This window comes from Trachemys scripta, chromosome 12 (genome assembly GCF_013100865.1).
Source record: "Trachemys scripta elegans isolate TJP31775 chromosome 12, CAS_Tse_1.0, whole genome shotgun sequence".
Classification (NCBI taxonomy): Eukaryota; Metazoa; Chordata; order Testudines; family Emydidae; genus Trachemys; species Trachemys scripta.
The window spans coordinates 23,822,890-23,837,428 of record NC_048309.1 but is presented as its reverse complement, the minus strand read 5'-3'; the positions used below and the strand labels follow the sequence as shown (position 1 = coordinate 23,837,428).

Here is a 14,539-nt window from a genome sequence, read left to right as displayed (position 1 = left end):
ACATAGTTACACTGCTTTCCACATTTGGAAAATCAATGCAACAGAGGGTCCAACCAAAGGCTCTGGGATTGAAGGATCTGGGTACTGACAAAAGGGTGGGAAAACTCTGTTGAGGATGAAGAGTTACAGTTTTATTAAACTCTTTTCTTCCGTCAAGCTTTGATGGAAAATCTAGATTTTAAAAAGCCTGCATTTCCCAGAACCTAGTCAAATGCAGACAGCCACCTCTTATCTCTGCTGCCTTAAGATAGATAGCTAAATAAATAAAAATCCTGAATACTGAAAGATCTGGTTCAGCTAAATCAATTTACACTCTGAGATTAAAATCTAACCTTTTTCTGATTAACCAGTTTACACACTTTTCTATAGCTACAAAGAGATAAGACTGGGCTACAGGCTAAGGCAACATATATCCAGGGCTTGTTTCAAAGAATTAATGGAAATTTTAATACAGAAATTTTCGCAGAGCAAAGCAAATACCTTTTTGCTTGTGATGTAAAGTTTCCTGTGCTGCTGAAATATTTTTCTTACCTTTTCACAAAATCAGCAAACAGGAGTGCCGCCAGCTTTTTTGCCGCCCTAGGCAGTGGAAGGTCCCGCCCCCTAAATGCCGCCCCTGACAGAGGTGGCGGAAGGTCCCGCCCCCGAAATACCGACGACGACCAGGACGGCTGAAGATCCAGCCGCCGCGATCACCGCCCCCAAATGTTAGCGCCCTAGGCGACCGCCTAGGTCACCTAATGGGTTGCGCCAGCCCTGCCAGCAAACACCAAACTAGTTTTGTATTTAATGTGCATAACCTTTCATACAGCCCGAATGAGTTACCATTTAGAAATCTCATGGCCTGGAGAGCTGGATAATCACACAGTTAGGTCTGATTGTACAACAGCTTGGGAAAAGACAGCATAGAAAGCTTAGTCAATCCCCAAATTAAAATCATACGGTTGCTATGTCTACAATGCACAGTTAACCCGGGTGATCAGCACCTGATTATGGGCACCCAGTTGCGAGCATCCCCACTACAAAGACCTATCCATGCTAGTGTCCTCACTGTTTCTGCACTCATCCGTGTGTGCCTGGAGGCATATCCCATGTTATTTGTTCTGAGGTGCTTGAAGATTCTTTCCCAGTCAATTGCAGAAGAACTTTCTGTCCTTAGGGAGGAATTGTGGGCAGGGCATTGGAGTGATTTAGCCTGCATCCTCACTGCAAAGTGATCAGATTCTGGACAGAGTTAAAGAGGAGCCTGCATTCTAATCCACACCCAAAGCCTTTCCATAATCAGGTCTGAGGTTTTCCTGTGTGGATGGTGGGGAGAGGGGTTGGGCTAAAACTCAGGTAAAAACCCAGATTAACTCTGCATTGGAGAGATATGCTTAGACTGTAAACTCAGAGGAAAGGATTATCTTTCTGTTCTGTGTCTGTACCTGGCACAATGGGATCCTGATCCATGACTAGGTCTCCTAAGTGCTACAGTGATATAAATAATAATGATCTATAGTATATCATCATCAACAGGTATCTACTTTATACTCTTCATTTTAAAGAGACACTGCACCCCAGCAAATGCTTGAAAAATGTGGTAAAAAATTACCACATTTACAAACCAAATGCAATTGGTTTGATGGAGGGTTTGTTTGATCAAATGGCTGTGAAACCCATTTTTTTATGATTTGCTTCACCAGCCGGGACACTAACATGAATCAGAGAGATGTAACCAGTTCATGCACAATCTTGGAAGTCAAGCAGGATCTGGAAGGAAAAGCTTGTGTAGTAGTTGGTGCAGCGAATCCGTAACAGCTTCCCAATTCCACCACCTAGTCTTATGTCTAGGGAGAACAGGAAAGGGGAAGAGAATTTCAACTTCTCGTTGATGGCATTTTCACTTGAAAAAAATAGGTCAGATGGATTAATTGTAACCAAAAGTCTCACATGTTCCCTGTGGTTCTCTTATTTTTCCAAATGGCTGATGCATGAAATTCAAAAATTAAAGGGTGGGATTTGAGAACAGAAAAAGGAGCTGTTTAAAAGACAGAATATTCCAGTATTTTTTCCTTTGTATCAAGGAGAGCAAAAATACACATCCAAAGTGGTAGAGAAGAGGTTGGAGGGGATTAGAAAGCAGAGTCTTCCAGTCCGTCTCCTGTTTAGCCAATTTGTACGCTAGGTTATTTAAGAAGCGGTAGATGCTCCAATAGAAAGCAGGCAGCAGCAAACACAGGGATCACCTCGTCCTCCCAATGGCATTGAGGTCAGTACACTCTGACCCTTGCTTCAGTGTGGAGAGCCTGGTCCTCTCCACACCCACTGCCTTTTAGTGCGGGAAAAAACTGTTCTTCAGACTTGGGGATCTGGAATCCGATAGGCCCCCATCTCTGCTAGGCTAAAACGAACTCAAGTATTCCAGTGCAACCTCATATACAAATTTATATTGTTCCTGAAAGAGAAAGAAAAAGCCAGTGGTAAAATGGTAGCAGTGAGTTCTTAACAGCCTGATTCTGCAAGGTGCCGAGAACCCTTCATTCCCATTTCCACTCCACTTGGCACGATCGGGCTCCAAGAGTTAAACATTTAATAACTTGTAGGCCCAATTGCACTTCTCTGGCACTGGCAGAGCACAAAAAGAGTGCAAAGTCATGAGAAGAAAGACACGCCCATACAGTCACGATACTGAATATTCATCATTTCATGCATGTCCTTACTGCAACTCTCACACACACCAGAGGGAAATCATTCACTCTAACTGACTGATCCAATGTAATTCATATTGGGCAGTACCCTGAAGTACTTTTTTTTTTAAACTCGTTCTTTACTCACTGCACTCTACGAAGGTGTGTAAGGGAGGGATACTTACCAGTGACTCCACCATATTGGATTTGTTATTTCGTAACGTCTTCACTATGTGGAACACGTCAATGATATTTTGCTGCTGAATCATTTCACACACGCTGCAGATGGCACAGAAGGTGCCACTGCGTCCACCACCATTCCTAGGCATGGAAGAAAAGAGGCAGTTTATAAAGGGATGCAGGGGACTGGCGCATGGAGGCAAGCACCCTGCAAAGGACAGTGCTTTCCCAGATTCAAAATCATGCATCACTGGAGGTACCACGTGCAGGCCCCATGCAGACAGGAAGCTTCAGAGGGTTTGAAGATGAGCAAGACAACAGTCTAGAGATTTAGAATATAAGAATGTGACTTGAAAGACACTGTCAAACTTAGTGACCTTGAGCAAGTCACTTCACCTCCCTGTGCCTCAGTTTTCTCATCTATAAAACAGGAATAATACAGAAGTCACTTGTAATCTTGTGAGGCTTCATTCATTAATCTGTACAGGGTTTTTTTAGATAGTCGTATGGAACGTGTTATACAAGAATTAAGAATTAACTAATAAACGTTGCACTGACCATCATGGAAAAGTCTTGCCACCTTTATGATGTATGCTCAAAACTATTCAGTATCTAATCAATTAATTGTAACCAATCATTATTTGTATTACAATAGTGCATTGAGACTCCAATCAGGATTGGGGCCTCTGAACAGACAGAAGTAGACAGTCCCTATTCAAAGGATCAATAGAGGGCTTAAAGTGGAGCTTCCAATGCCATAAGCAGCAGTGTTTTTGTGACCACTCCCTATTTACAGTGGAAATAGTGGCACATGGTACCACGATTCATCACAGTCCTTAACTTCACTTGTGTCTTGATTGCAATTTAACCTAATTTTCCCAGCTCAAGTATGGGCTGGCCATCTGATTTCCACATCAATTCTTTTTGCCCTGCACCATAGGATAGGAAGTATTCCCAGTCATACTTACAGGCAGTGGACAACAGTGCGTCCATCTCTCCCATCGTACTGCTCCTGCCATTTCTCTAGCCGTCTGACCACCTTCAGGAGGGAGCGTTTGGATGGAGGAGTGTCCCGGTATGCTGGCCAGCCAATGTACTGCAAATGCTGTACTATACGATATCCATCCTGGGGCTAAAACAAATTGTTATCCACTTCCATTATACCATCAGAAAAGTGGTGAGGAAGAGCAGGGATGTGCGAGAGGGTAGTTGTCACGGGTTACATATACATTGTTTAACATCACCAAAATATGTAATTATTCCTACCAATCAGTGTATAACTTAATAACAACAATATGAGTACAACTAGGCTACAGGCCAGAAGGAAGCACACTGTAGCTGGGTGCAAGGCCTTCATCTTTTTCCAAAGAAAGAAAAATAAATCCAGAGTATTACGGTGGTTTCAGGTTTTGAGGAAAGGAAGTTTTTTGTGGAAAGGCTTTAGTTGAGACTGCTAAAAGGCCCGGAAGGAAATGGGGCTCTGAAAATAGCTGTTTTTATTCGGGAATAAAGTCATCTCATGGTGGAAGAATGAATAAAATATTTATTCTCTTCCCCTCTCGCCTGTTTCGGAGGTTGGTGATACCATACGGAGAAGAGACAAAGCAGTCATTCAAAAAAACCAATGGGGGAAAAGAGCTGGTATAAGATCCTCATGGTGATTTTACCAGTAGCACAGACCAGCCCACAGTTGCCTCTATAATGGCATAACCAAGCTATTGCGTAAGCTCAGACTCAGAGGTAGATACATGGGGCACTGGGATTATTTTCAAAGGCCAGTTGGCATCTCCATTTCTAACAGTGAGAGGAACAGGAAATATGGGGATAGTACCTAACTGAGTGGGAAATCTGTACTGATACAACAAAGTAAATATCAAGGTTATCCACTGCAGCAGTGCAATAACCGTGCTTCGGTCCATTATACAAATAACCCTGGTTTGTGAGCACGGTTGGGGCTGTTTCCTCCCATCTGTAGGGTTGGGGCTAATGGATGCTGAGTGAAAAGATTTTACAAAGATGACAGTTCCTTATTAATAGGGGCACAGTAGCAACTGGAAACCCCAACAGTTTAGCCAAGCAGCACTGCACCAAACTTCAGAGATAGGAGCTCCTATACCTTTCAGCACAAATGGTTGGCAGAGATGGAGTGGAGATAACAATATCCTAGTTTAGCTAATAGAATTAATGATGATTTTACATTGACTGCTAGTTGATTAAGGTAACATGCCCTCCAGGACATACAGAAAACGCTTTCCAGTTAAGGACAGAAATCCAGTTCACATTATTCACCTTGTGATTTTACTGAGAAGTCTTGTACCTCCTAGAGAGGGGTGCAGCTACAAGATTCCACCTGTGGCAGCGGCAAGAAAATCCTGCAATGGAATTTTTTACCTGGCCTTGGGATTTGGTGGCACCCTTGCCCCTTGTCTGTTTGAGCAATAATTTACAGAACAGGACCGATGAATGAATAAATGGATCATCTGGGATGTCACTGATCTTACCCTGGCCATGTTGCAGATACGGAATATCCTATTGATGATGTCGTCATCAATGTCTGCTGAAACAAACTCCACCTGGATTGGACCATAACAACAGGACGTTTTCTCTGGCCAGTACTGCATGCAGAGCTAGTCAAGGTGCAAGACAAATGGAAAGCAGGTCACGTACAGGCTAGGAAACTATCAATCCTCTTTTCTTCTTCTAACCCCACACCCAGTTCAGGAACTGTAATCTAAACCCAGCATTACAAAGGATATGGAAGCCCTGGCCTTTAAAGTGGCTGGCAGACAAAGTTGCTGGAGGATTATAGATTTAAAAGGACTGTGTTAATAGATTAGTGTCTGTGAGTGAATTTAATATGAAGCACAGAGGTTTTGTGTTGTGAGTTAATGAGGAAACACTCAATACCAAGAAGATTAATCTTAGTTCAACCCAAGTGGAACTTTTATTTCTCTGTGCAGCCAACTTTTTTATATTCTGAGTTTACTAGCATCTAGGAAGGGGGCAAGCCAGATTGGTTTAAAAATACACACATCTCACATCTCAAATTAAATCACAACTGAACCTTTTATATGTTTTATTTTTATTAATATATAACGATTGACTGTTGGATGTCCTCATTTCAATATAGGAGCTATGAAAGTTGCCACCCATCTGGGATCCTGCATTATCAACCCAACCAGCGAAGAGCGTTTCTGTCTTGCCAGGATGGCTGTAGAATTGTTCAAACTTCTGCAGAATGGTTCTGGGATCTTGTAAGGTCGTCATCACACCACATACTAGTCTTCATAATTACATTTTAAAACTATTAGTCTCTCTGATAATATGGTGACGATTGTAGCATAAATGCTTAGATTAGATAACTATGGACAGATAGAGAAGTACAATGTCGTACAAAGCTAGTGTGGTGAGCGCAACATCCTGATACAATTGATTTTTTTGCAGAAATCTCACTCTCTTAAGTGATATAAAACTAATTCCTTGTGCTGATGGCTTACAAGATATGTAACTTTAAAACTGTCATTCGTCCCTTGGTCTAGCAGTGTTTTTTGGCACTGATCCAGTTTGGCAGACAATGGATCTCAGGTCAGTGTAATTTTCAGTTCATAATTAATCACCAAATCTTCTCTCCTTTCCCTTAAAGTACAACAAGGAAAAGCAAAGTATGATATGGCATTGCTGGTGAAGGGTGGCCAGCAAAAATACTGGAGTGCTAATGCTGGAGGATTTCATTTTTCCAGACTCTAAATGTAAAATAACCATGAAAAGAGGTTTCGTATTTCCAGAGAATGTGCAGGACTGTTTCTTTCCAGTTTGTTGGGCAACCAACAAGATTAAAAACTACTTTGGATTCATTCCCAGGACATAAAAGCAGGTTTGATGAATCAGATAGAACATAACGAGTCCTGAAGGACCAGGGATCCTAGATAAATCGTATTTGAGATTTCAGACACTTCGGACTCAGAAAACTGGTCACACCAACAGCGTGGTCTTTAGAAAGGCTGAATTGGAGGCACCTTAATGCAGAGAGGAGCAGAAGTGAATCAGATCCCACATCATTCATTCTGCTTGGAGAATCCCCCTGATGAGAATGTGATTGGTTTTTCCATTAGCACTTATAAAGGCAGCATCATAACTGCTGCCTTCAGGGGGAAATATTTTGAAAAGAGTGAGGAGCAGATGAAGAATTATGTTATAAAGTGCAAAGTATCCGAGGCCACTTCTGCTGTTTAACAAGAACTACAATGGGTGAAGTAGCAATCTCATACTGCAAATTCCCTGCACAATGTGTGATCACCCATCCCTTTCTGATGCTACCCATCATGAGACTGACTGCAAATGCCAATGCAGTAGCAAGAGTAACCACTCTTCACCCGGCAAGCTCTAGGACTGAACATTATTTTAGGTCTGCCAACCAACTAAACAATTTATACAAAAAGGAGAAAAAAATAAATTGTGCAGTAAGTATCCACTTCCCTCCTCCCTTTTTGCTGACTGTAAATCAGTTTCTCATAATGAGTGATCATTCAAAAGCTTTGGTGTTTCACTTTGATTAATGCATCCAAAACATCAGGTGCTTCTCCACAATCTCATGCAAATTATCCAAACTTCCCAACTCGGCAAAACTGGACTGGGGATCTCAAGAAAAAAGGATCGATCATATGATTTCACATATGTCCTACTTCCGGTCACCTGGCAATACCACAAGATCAGGCTTGTTGAGAGTGTTTTAGCATTTACAGGTCTGGTCGCAGGTGGAAAGCAATGGGCAAAGATGAAGAACAATGTGTAAAAGTATTGAACTAGGCTCTTCTGAACCACAAAGTTTAGCTTGAGTTTTGGCAGGAGTGGCAGAAGCACCCTAAAAGTGTGTGTGTGGGGGCTCACAGGTGCCTGAACTGTGGCCCTGCCTCCCAGTGCCATGCCACCCCCTGAGGCCCCCTCCCCACTGCCCTTGAGGCCCTGCTCCCATGTCGCCTCTTCCCCTGCTTGCTCCTCTCCACCCCCCCGCCCATTGCTCAGCCTTATGGCCGATAAAAATTGCCCTCCTACTTTAAAAAGTGTGTGTGTGGGGGGGCCTGGCCTCCTGCCCCCCTCTCCCACCTCCCCCTCCTGTTCTGGCACTCCTGGGTTTGAGTGAAGATTCACTCTGGATTGTACTTACAATTGTTTACCCATTCCTATGCAGTTTCCCTTTTGCCTCACCACTTTTCTGCCTGTCTTGAATAGCAACTGGGGACACCTGAAGCTCCTTTGATCTGTGAATAAGGCTGCTTGACAGAGCTATTAGAAATCCACCTACCTGTGCAGCATCCATTTCATTCAGCATCACTATGGAGGAGCAGTTGTAATCAAACACCAGCCTCCAGAAATCTGGTACAGTGTTGGGTAAAGGGTGCTGGGTAACAATAAAGGCAGCAGGTTGCTTGTGGCTCTAACAAAAGAATAAGATTAGTTACAAAAATCAATCCACTTTTATTGAGATGATTATTAAACCTGGGAGGCTAAAGCTATGCAATCTGAGCCATTTAACCAGATTATACAGATCACACCCCCTCTTCCTTGTTATCACTGTGCAATGAATGAAGCCCTCATAATGGGATCCCTTTGCTCTCAACGAACACATTTCATTAGAGAAGTGGCACAAAAACAGGAATTATGCAAATAAATTATTTATGTTTTGGGGGTTAGCAAATAACAATAATATTAATTAAAATTAAGAAAGATAACTGCTTGAAGCAGAATGTTGCTTCTTTTCGTGGCAGTAGATGCTAGAGACCAGTCAGGGTGCTCTCCCTCACTCTGATTTTGTTTCCTGGGAGCAGAAAACTAAAGAGTTGGCACATTCAGATTTGAGAGCATCCTCTCAGGGACGGAATGTGGGGAAGTGGTCCGAGCACTGGGCTCTGGAGCGCTCTTCCTGACGCTGTTCTGTGACTTTTGGACAAGTCACTTGACCTCAGCATGTGTAAAATGGTTAGAATGATACTTCCCTCCCTCTGAAGAGTGATGAGAGGCTTAATGGATGTTCATTAAGTACTTTGAGATCACAGGATGAAAGAAGATTACAAATGCAAACTATTATTCCTCTTTGGGGGCAGCAGACAATGCTTAGGTGAATCCATAAACTATAGGATTTTGCCTACCCCATCTCAGGGAGACGGAGTACATACACCGAAGGGAGAAGATCTCCCCTCAGCATAGGCAGCGTCTTCACTAAGCCCTACAGTGGCGCAGCTGCTGCGTAAGTGTATACAATTCCTCAGTCTCCTGGCTAACTCTCTTGGGGGCTGGATGAGCCACAGTTCCACCAAGTGTGTGTGGGGGAGGGAGGGAAGGAGGTAGAGAGTAGAGTAAAAGAAGAGAGATTTCCTGAAGTTACAGATATGAAATGGATCAGGGTCTGCATTTCATGACCCAGGAACATGGGCACGGGCAAGCCTATGCCTTGCTGATTTGGGTAGAGGTTGTAAAGCCAGTTTGCAGCTTATAGTATTGGAGAGACCAGACCAGCAGAGGCAAGAGCAGTCAAAAAGCAGAGGGTAGAGGGCAGGAATTTATTTGTAAATGATGCAACGGTTTCACATTCTACTATCCTAAATAGCACAGATCCCTTCCATTCTCTCTTTTGTGGAGGCTGCTGCTAGAACTGCATGTTAGACACAAAACAGCTTCTGCTTAGTGAAGAAGCAAGCCCCTCATTCTCTCACTCTCTGCTATTAGATAATGGAGATGTGCCTTCGATGACAGTGTCTCCAATTCACTTGGATAAAACTGGATATTGTATCTAATCCCATTTCTAGGCTTATTTTGTGCCAGAGCAAGCCCATAGATTGTACCACCAATTGTACAATCCATTCAACTTAACAGCTGTTAGAAGACAGATCCATTTGATGGAAGCTTGAAGGTGGGAAATTGTGGTGCTGGGAGGGCAAGTTAATAAATTGCAGCTCCCCCCTCACCCACCGGATCCTGGGTAGAGATGGGGAGTCAGTGTTGTTAGCCCCATTTCACAGTTGAGAAAGCCGAAGCACAGAGACATTAAGTAGTTATTCAGGAAGCCTGGGGCAGAGGAGGAACTAGGATGAAGGTCTATTGATTCCAAGTCCTCTGCCTGAACCACAAGACTGTGACAGCTTCTCAAAGGTCTGAGTTTGAGACTTGGGCATGGTCTCTTGCTTCTGTACTAGGCCAGATTTGGGCCCATTCTCTAACATAGTGACATGTCTGATAGATCCTTATTTTCAAAGAAGTTGGAGGTTCGTGCCTCCAGAACTCAATCAGCAACCCATTCCAAGGATAACATCACCCCTTCTATCAAGAAAAACATTCAACATTACCCCAACAATTGGATTTTTTTTCTCCCCCAGTTGGAGGAAAGTTGTTGCGACCTTGTGATAATACACAGAGCATGCTGAAACTCAGATGAGAGGAAAAATAATAATGGAGGCATTTGCAATAGATACCCATGGGAAATGACTGATGGGAGAAGTAAAAATGAGCATCACTGAGATCACGTGACCCCCTTAGAGCAAAGCAGGCAGTCTGCCAGGCTTCCCAACACATGGAAAGAACTAGTGACTCATATAAAGGCAAGACGGGATGGACTGGCTATTCTAGGTGCGACACTGGCAAACCAGGTGCCAGCTTTGCCAAGGCTTTAGGCCTCAGCTGAGCACTGACAAATTCATTGCTGGAAACCAGTCTGTTTCACCTGTTTGTTGGTACGGTTAAGATGGGGATTGGACTTATAATAATGTGTTTAGACTTTATGAAATGGTTGTAAATTGCTGCATGTGTTAATCTCACCTCTAATATCTTTATCACATGCTATAAGGTAATATTTATGTTTTTTGTCTTACAACTATAAAAAAAAATGTTTGCCCTGAAACTGTCAACTGTCAGAAGGGATTATCTCCTGCTCATTAAGAAGGCTATCAACTAAATGGGCCATTGTGAGACATCGCAATACAAAGACTGTTAATTGAAGAGGTTATATGCAAAAAGACTCATCCCATCAGCTTGAATTCTGGAAGAAGGAAATAAAGACTGGTGGGAACAAGATTTTTCATTTCTTTTTTGCTGTTTGGATTCTGACAGAACCACTCTAGACAGTGACACTAGGATCCAGGATGTGTTCAAGACTGCAAACAATAGGCTAATGGAGAAAGGAAGGAATTCCACCCAAGGGTCCATCTCCCCCATTAGTGATATGGCATTCCGGTTGTTTCAGGGTGTGTTTATCCCAAGAGCACTGACTTGCTCTCTCTGTAAAGTGGTAAATAAAGAAAGGGAAAAAAAACATCAGCTGAATGGATTGATTTCAATGGCAGATGAAACAATTTGTTTACATGAAACAGTGCATTGGCACAAAAGGTGCCACAGAAATGCAAGATGATGTTATGTTTTAGGTGTTGGCATGGGGGGCCCTTGACATCAGACAACTGCAAAACCAGAGAAAAACCCATTGTGGTTCTGCAGATTTGCCAAATTCTCAACTTAATCCCTTAAAAGACAGGAACATCACTATCCCAAACAAAAACAAAATCGCAAACCAACTGCCTATGTTGGTTGGAAGCAATGGTAACTCTTCACCTGGTGTCAGATTTACAAATACTCCGATAGCAATGTCCTTTCCAGGCACCCCTGCCCAATGGTCTCTGAGTAACTTAGCAAATGGAAACCATCACTATTATTTACAATAAAGAAGTGACCTGCTCAACTAGATTCTACTGTGCAAACAAAGTGAGGGGGAGAGGGAAAACAGCCCCAGACATAGGTTCACTACAACCTAACACAGGCCCCTTAGGCTCTGAAATGTTTTTCATAGACCCATAGATTCATAGACTCTAGGACTGGAAGGGACCTCGAGAGGTCATTGAGTCCAGTCCCCTGCCCTCATGGCAGGACCAAATACTGTCTGTACACATCTGATTCCTCTGCCAATACTCTTAACTCTATACGCTCAAATCAAAGGGTTGTTGAACTCCTAGCACATTGTAACTTTTTTTTAATACTGTTGCCTATGCAGTTTCTCCACCTGCCTGCCTGCCCCTTCACGATAGCACCCCAGGCTTTTCTTCCATGGGCCTATTGGTCAATAAAGATCTCTGCCAATAAAGGAAACATTAAGACATCAAAAATATCCTCGGAACACCACTGATGCATTCCTGCATGTGTATGAACATGCACAGACATTGGCTTCCTCTGGGCCCCAGGGGTGCTCAACCCCCTGCTCCGCCCCAGGCCCCATCCCCACCCAACGCTTTCCCTCAAGCCTCCACCCCTTCCCTGCCTCTTTCCCCCGCACCCCATCCCACTCCTTCTCCCAAGTCTCCACCCCTGCCCCGCCTCTTCCCGCCCCACCTCTTCCCGCCCAGTTCCACCCCCTCCCCCAAGCACATCCCATCCCTGTGAACATGGGACAATCAGCCTGGCGCTGCTCTAGTTGCAAGATATCAGCAAAAGGAGCCCCAAAAAACAAACATGTCTTGTGTTTGACCGATTTCTCACAAGCATGGAAACGAACTGAGGCCTAACAAACCTGACACAAATTGAGACTGGTGCCATTGCTAACAGTGCCTGTAGGTTGTGCTTACATCCATGAGTGCAGCGTTGATGTAGTTGCTCGATTCGCCATCTACAGAGATAAGGAAAGGGAGGCACCGGTCCAAGGGCAGCACATCCATGCAGCGATTTTTGTCATGGTTTCTTGGTAAGAGGCCAATGCTGCAGTCTTCTGGCCGAACACGCGGTGTCACAATGTTGAGGGTCTGTAATTGGAGGAGAGAGAGGTACAGGCAAAGCCTCTTAGAGTTTATTTCCAAAAGGGATGCCCTTAAACATCAAATACAGATACTCAACATGCTTTGTAACCTTTACTTTCAGTTTTGAAAAGACCCACAAAGCTGAGATCCAGATGTGAATCTTCCCCAAGTATGGAGCTGTTTGGATGCAGGACTTTAGATTGGCCCATTACAGAGCTAGGTTGGGGTCACCTATTTAAGCTTGGATCTATAGCCAAACTTCCCCAAAGTTCGGAGGTGTCTGAAACCCGGATTTTAGCTTGGATCCACCTCAGACTTTGACTTCACAATTTCACATTTGAGTTCCTTCAGAACCTTTGGCTGAATACCATCTGGTCCTGGTGACTTACTACTTGTTAATTGATCAATTTGTTTTAAAACCTCTTCCACTGACATCAATTTGGGGCAGTATTTCAGATTTGCCCCTCCCCCCAAAAAAGACTAGTTCTGACATGGGTATCTCCCCAACCTCCCCTACACTGAAGACTGATGCAAAGAATTCTCTGCAATGGCTTTGTCTTCCTTGAGTGTCCTTTTAACGCCTTTGTCATCTAGTGGCTCCACTGCATGTTTGGCAGGCTTCCTGCTTCTGATGTTCAATTAACCATCCAATTCTAAGACACCAAACCAGGTTTAATGACACTTTTCTGTTCTCTCATTTAGATTACAGGTGCTGTCATGGTTACGGGGCTGGATGTACTTCTGACCCTCTGCCTGAGTGTACCCCACTGGTGTCAGGCCTTGTGCCTTTACCTTCCCTGGGGCTGGAATCATGATTCTCACATTTATATATCATCCTGGGCTATGGTATCCGGCTGGTGCTTACCCAACAGGTCCAGCTAGGCTCAGAACCTGCAAGTCTTCCCTGCAGGTCCAAATGGGTTTGGAACCTGTGGTTCTTCGCTTGGGCAGTCAGTGACCAGTGGTGAATATAGTGAGCAGACAGCCTTCTTAAATCAAAATATTGTTTTATCTTAATAGTAGGAATAAAACGTAACATGAGCGAACAAGGATTTTAAAGCAACAAAAGATCTACATGCATGTTGATATTAGCTAGGGTCTTGCCATCCTCTGGTAGAGACCCTAAGCAGGTCTCTCTTTCCCAGGCACCCCTAATGTCTGGGTTTGGGGGTCAGTGTTTTCCTCTTAGCTGTCTCTCACCCTGCTGGAGGGAGTATGTCCTTTGAAACCTAGACAGTGTCTTTATTCGCCTGTATTCACAACCTTCCCCTCTGCTGACAAACTACTCCCGTGAGCTCAGTAGAGGGTTGAAGGTAGAACATCAAAGTGGATGCCTTTTCCACTATTTTCTTAAGTGTCGGTAGGTGGATGGCTATCTGAAGCTATAGTTCTTTTTCCTGCTTGCATGCAGACAACCTTTTCTTAAATTAGCCTGATATATTCACCCAGTTAAACCCCCTTATGACTATCAAACTCCCAGAAGACATAGTATTAATAAATTATTGCAGAGGAGCTGCACGAATGCCACAGTGGGACATGACCGCAACAAACTTAGGATCTGGACCATGAACTTCAAACCATCTGAAAATGCAGGGATGTCTGAATCTGTGATCCCATCAGTAACTTAGATGAATGTTACTGTTTGTCCTAAATTCAAAAGATCACTCAGGCTAGTATAACTGTCCATGATGGATTTCCATTTCTAGATGGTGTGGCAGAAAGAACAATGTGAAATCTCAAATCCCTTATGAAAACACACCTCTGCCAGGATGCCCATGGTAAGCTGAGTAATGAATGCCACGACAGGAGCCCTGTTAGCAATTCATCAGTACCTCTTCCACTTGTCCAATAAACAAATAAATATGTTTAAGCCTCCAAACTGTACACTCAGCTAAGGATATCTGCAACCCTGTATTCCTGTGA

At 43.5% G+C, this 14,539-nt stretch overlaps 1 protein-coding gene across 5 annotated transcripts in view; it reads right to left on the bottom strand.

The window, feature by feature from the left end:
* Positions 1-1,503: 1,503 nt before the first annotated feature.
* PTPRT (protein tyrosine phosphatase receptor type T) overlaps positions 1,504-14,539 on the bottom strand; it is a 707,111-nt gene continuing 694,075 nt past the window's right edge. For all 5 annotated transcript variants that reach the window (XM_034787359.1, XM_034787363.1, XM_034787360.1 and 2 more), the window contains 6 exons: positions 12,449-12,622; positions 8,152-8,283; positions 5,351-5,476; positions 3,818-3,981; positions 2,855-2,990; positions 1,504-2,437 (listed from right to left, as the gene is read on the bottom strand). In XM_034787359.1, coding sequence (XP_034643250.1) covers positions 2,384-2,437; positions 2,855-2,990; positions 3,818-3,981; positions 5,351-5,476; positions 8,152-8,283; positions 12,449-12,622 — 786 coding nt within the window. In that variant the 3' untranslated portion in view covers positions 1,504-2,383. The remainder of the gene's footprint in view (positions 2,438-2,854; positions 2,991-3,817; positions 3,982-5,350; positions 5,477-8,151; positions 8,284-12,448; positions 12,623-14,539) is intronic.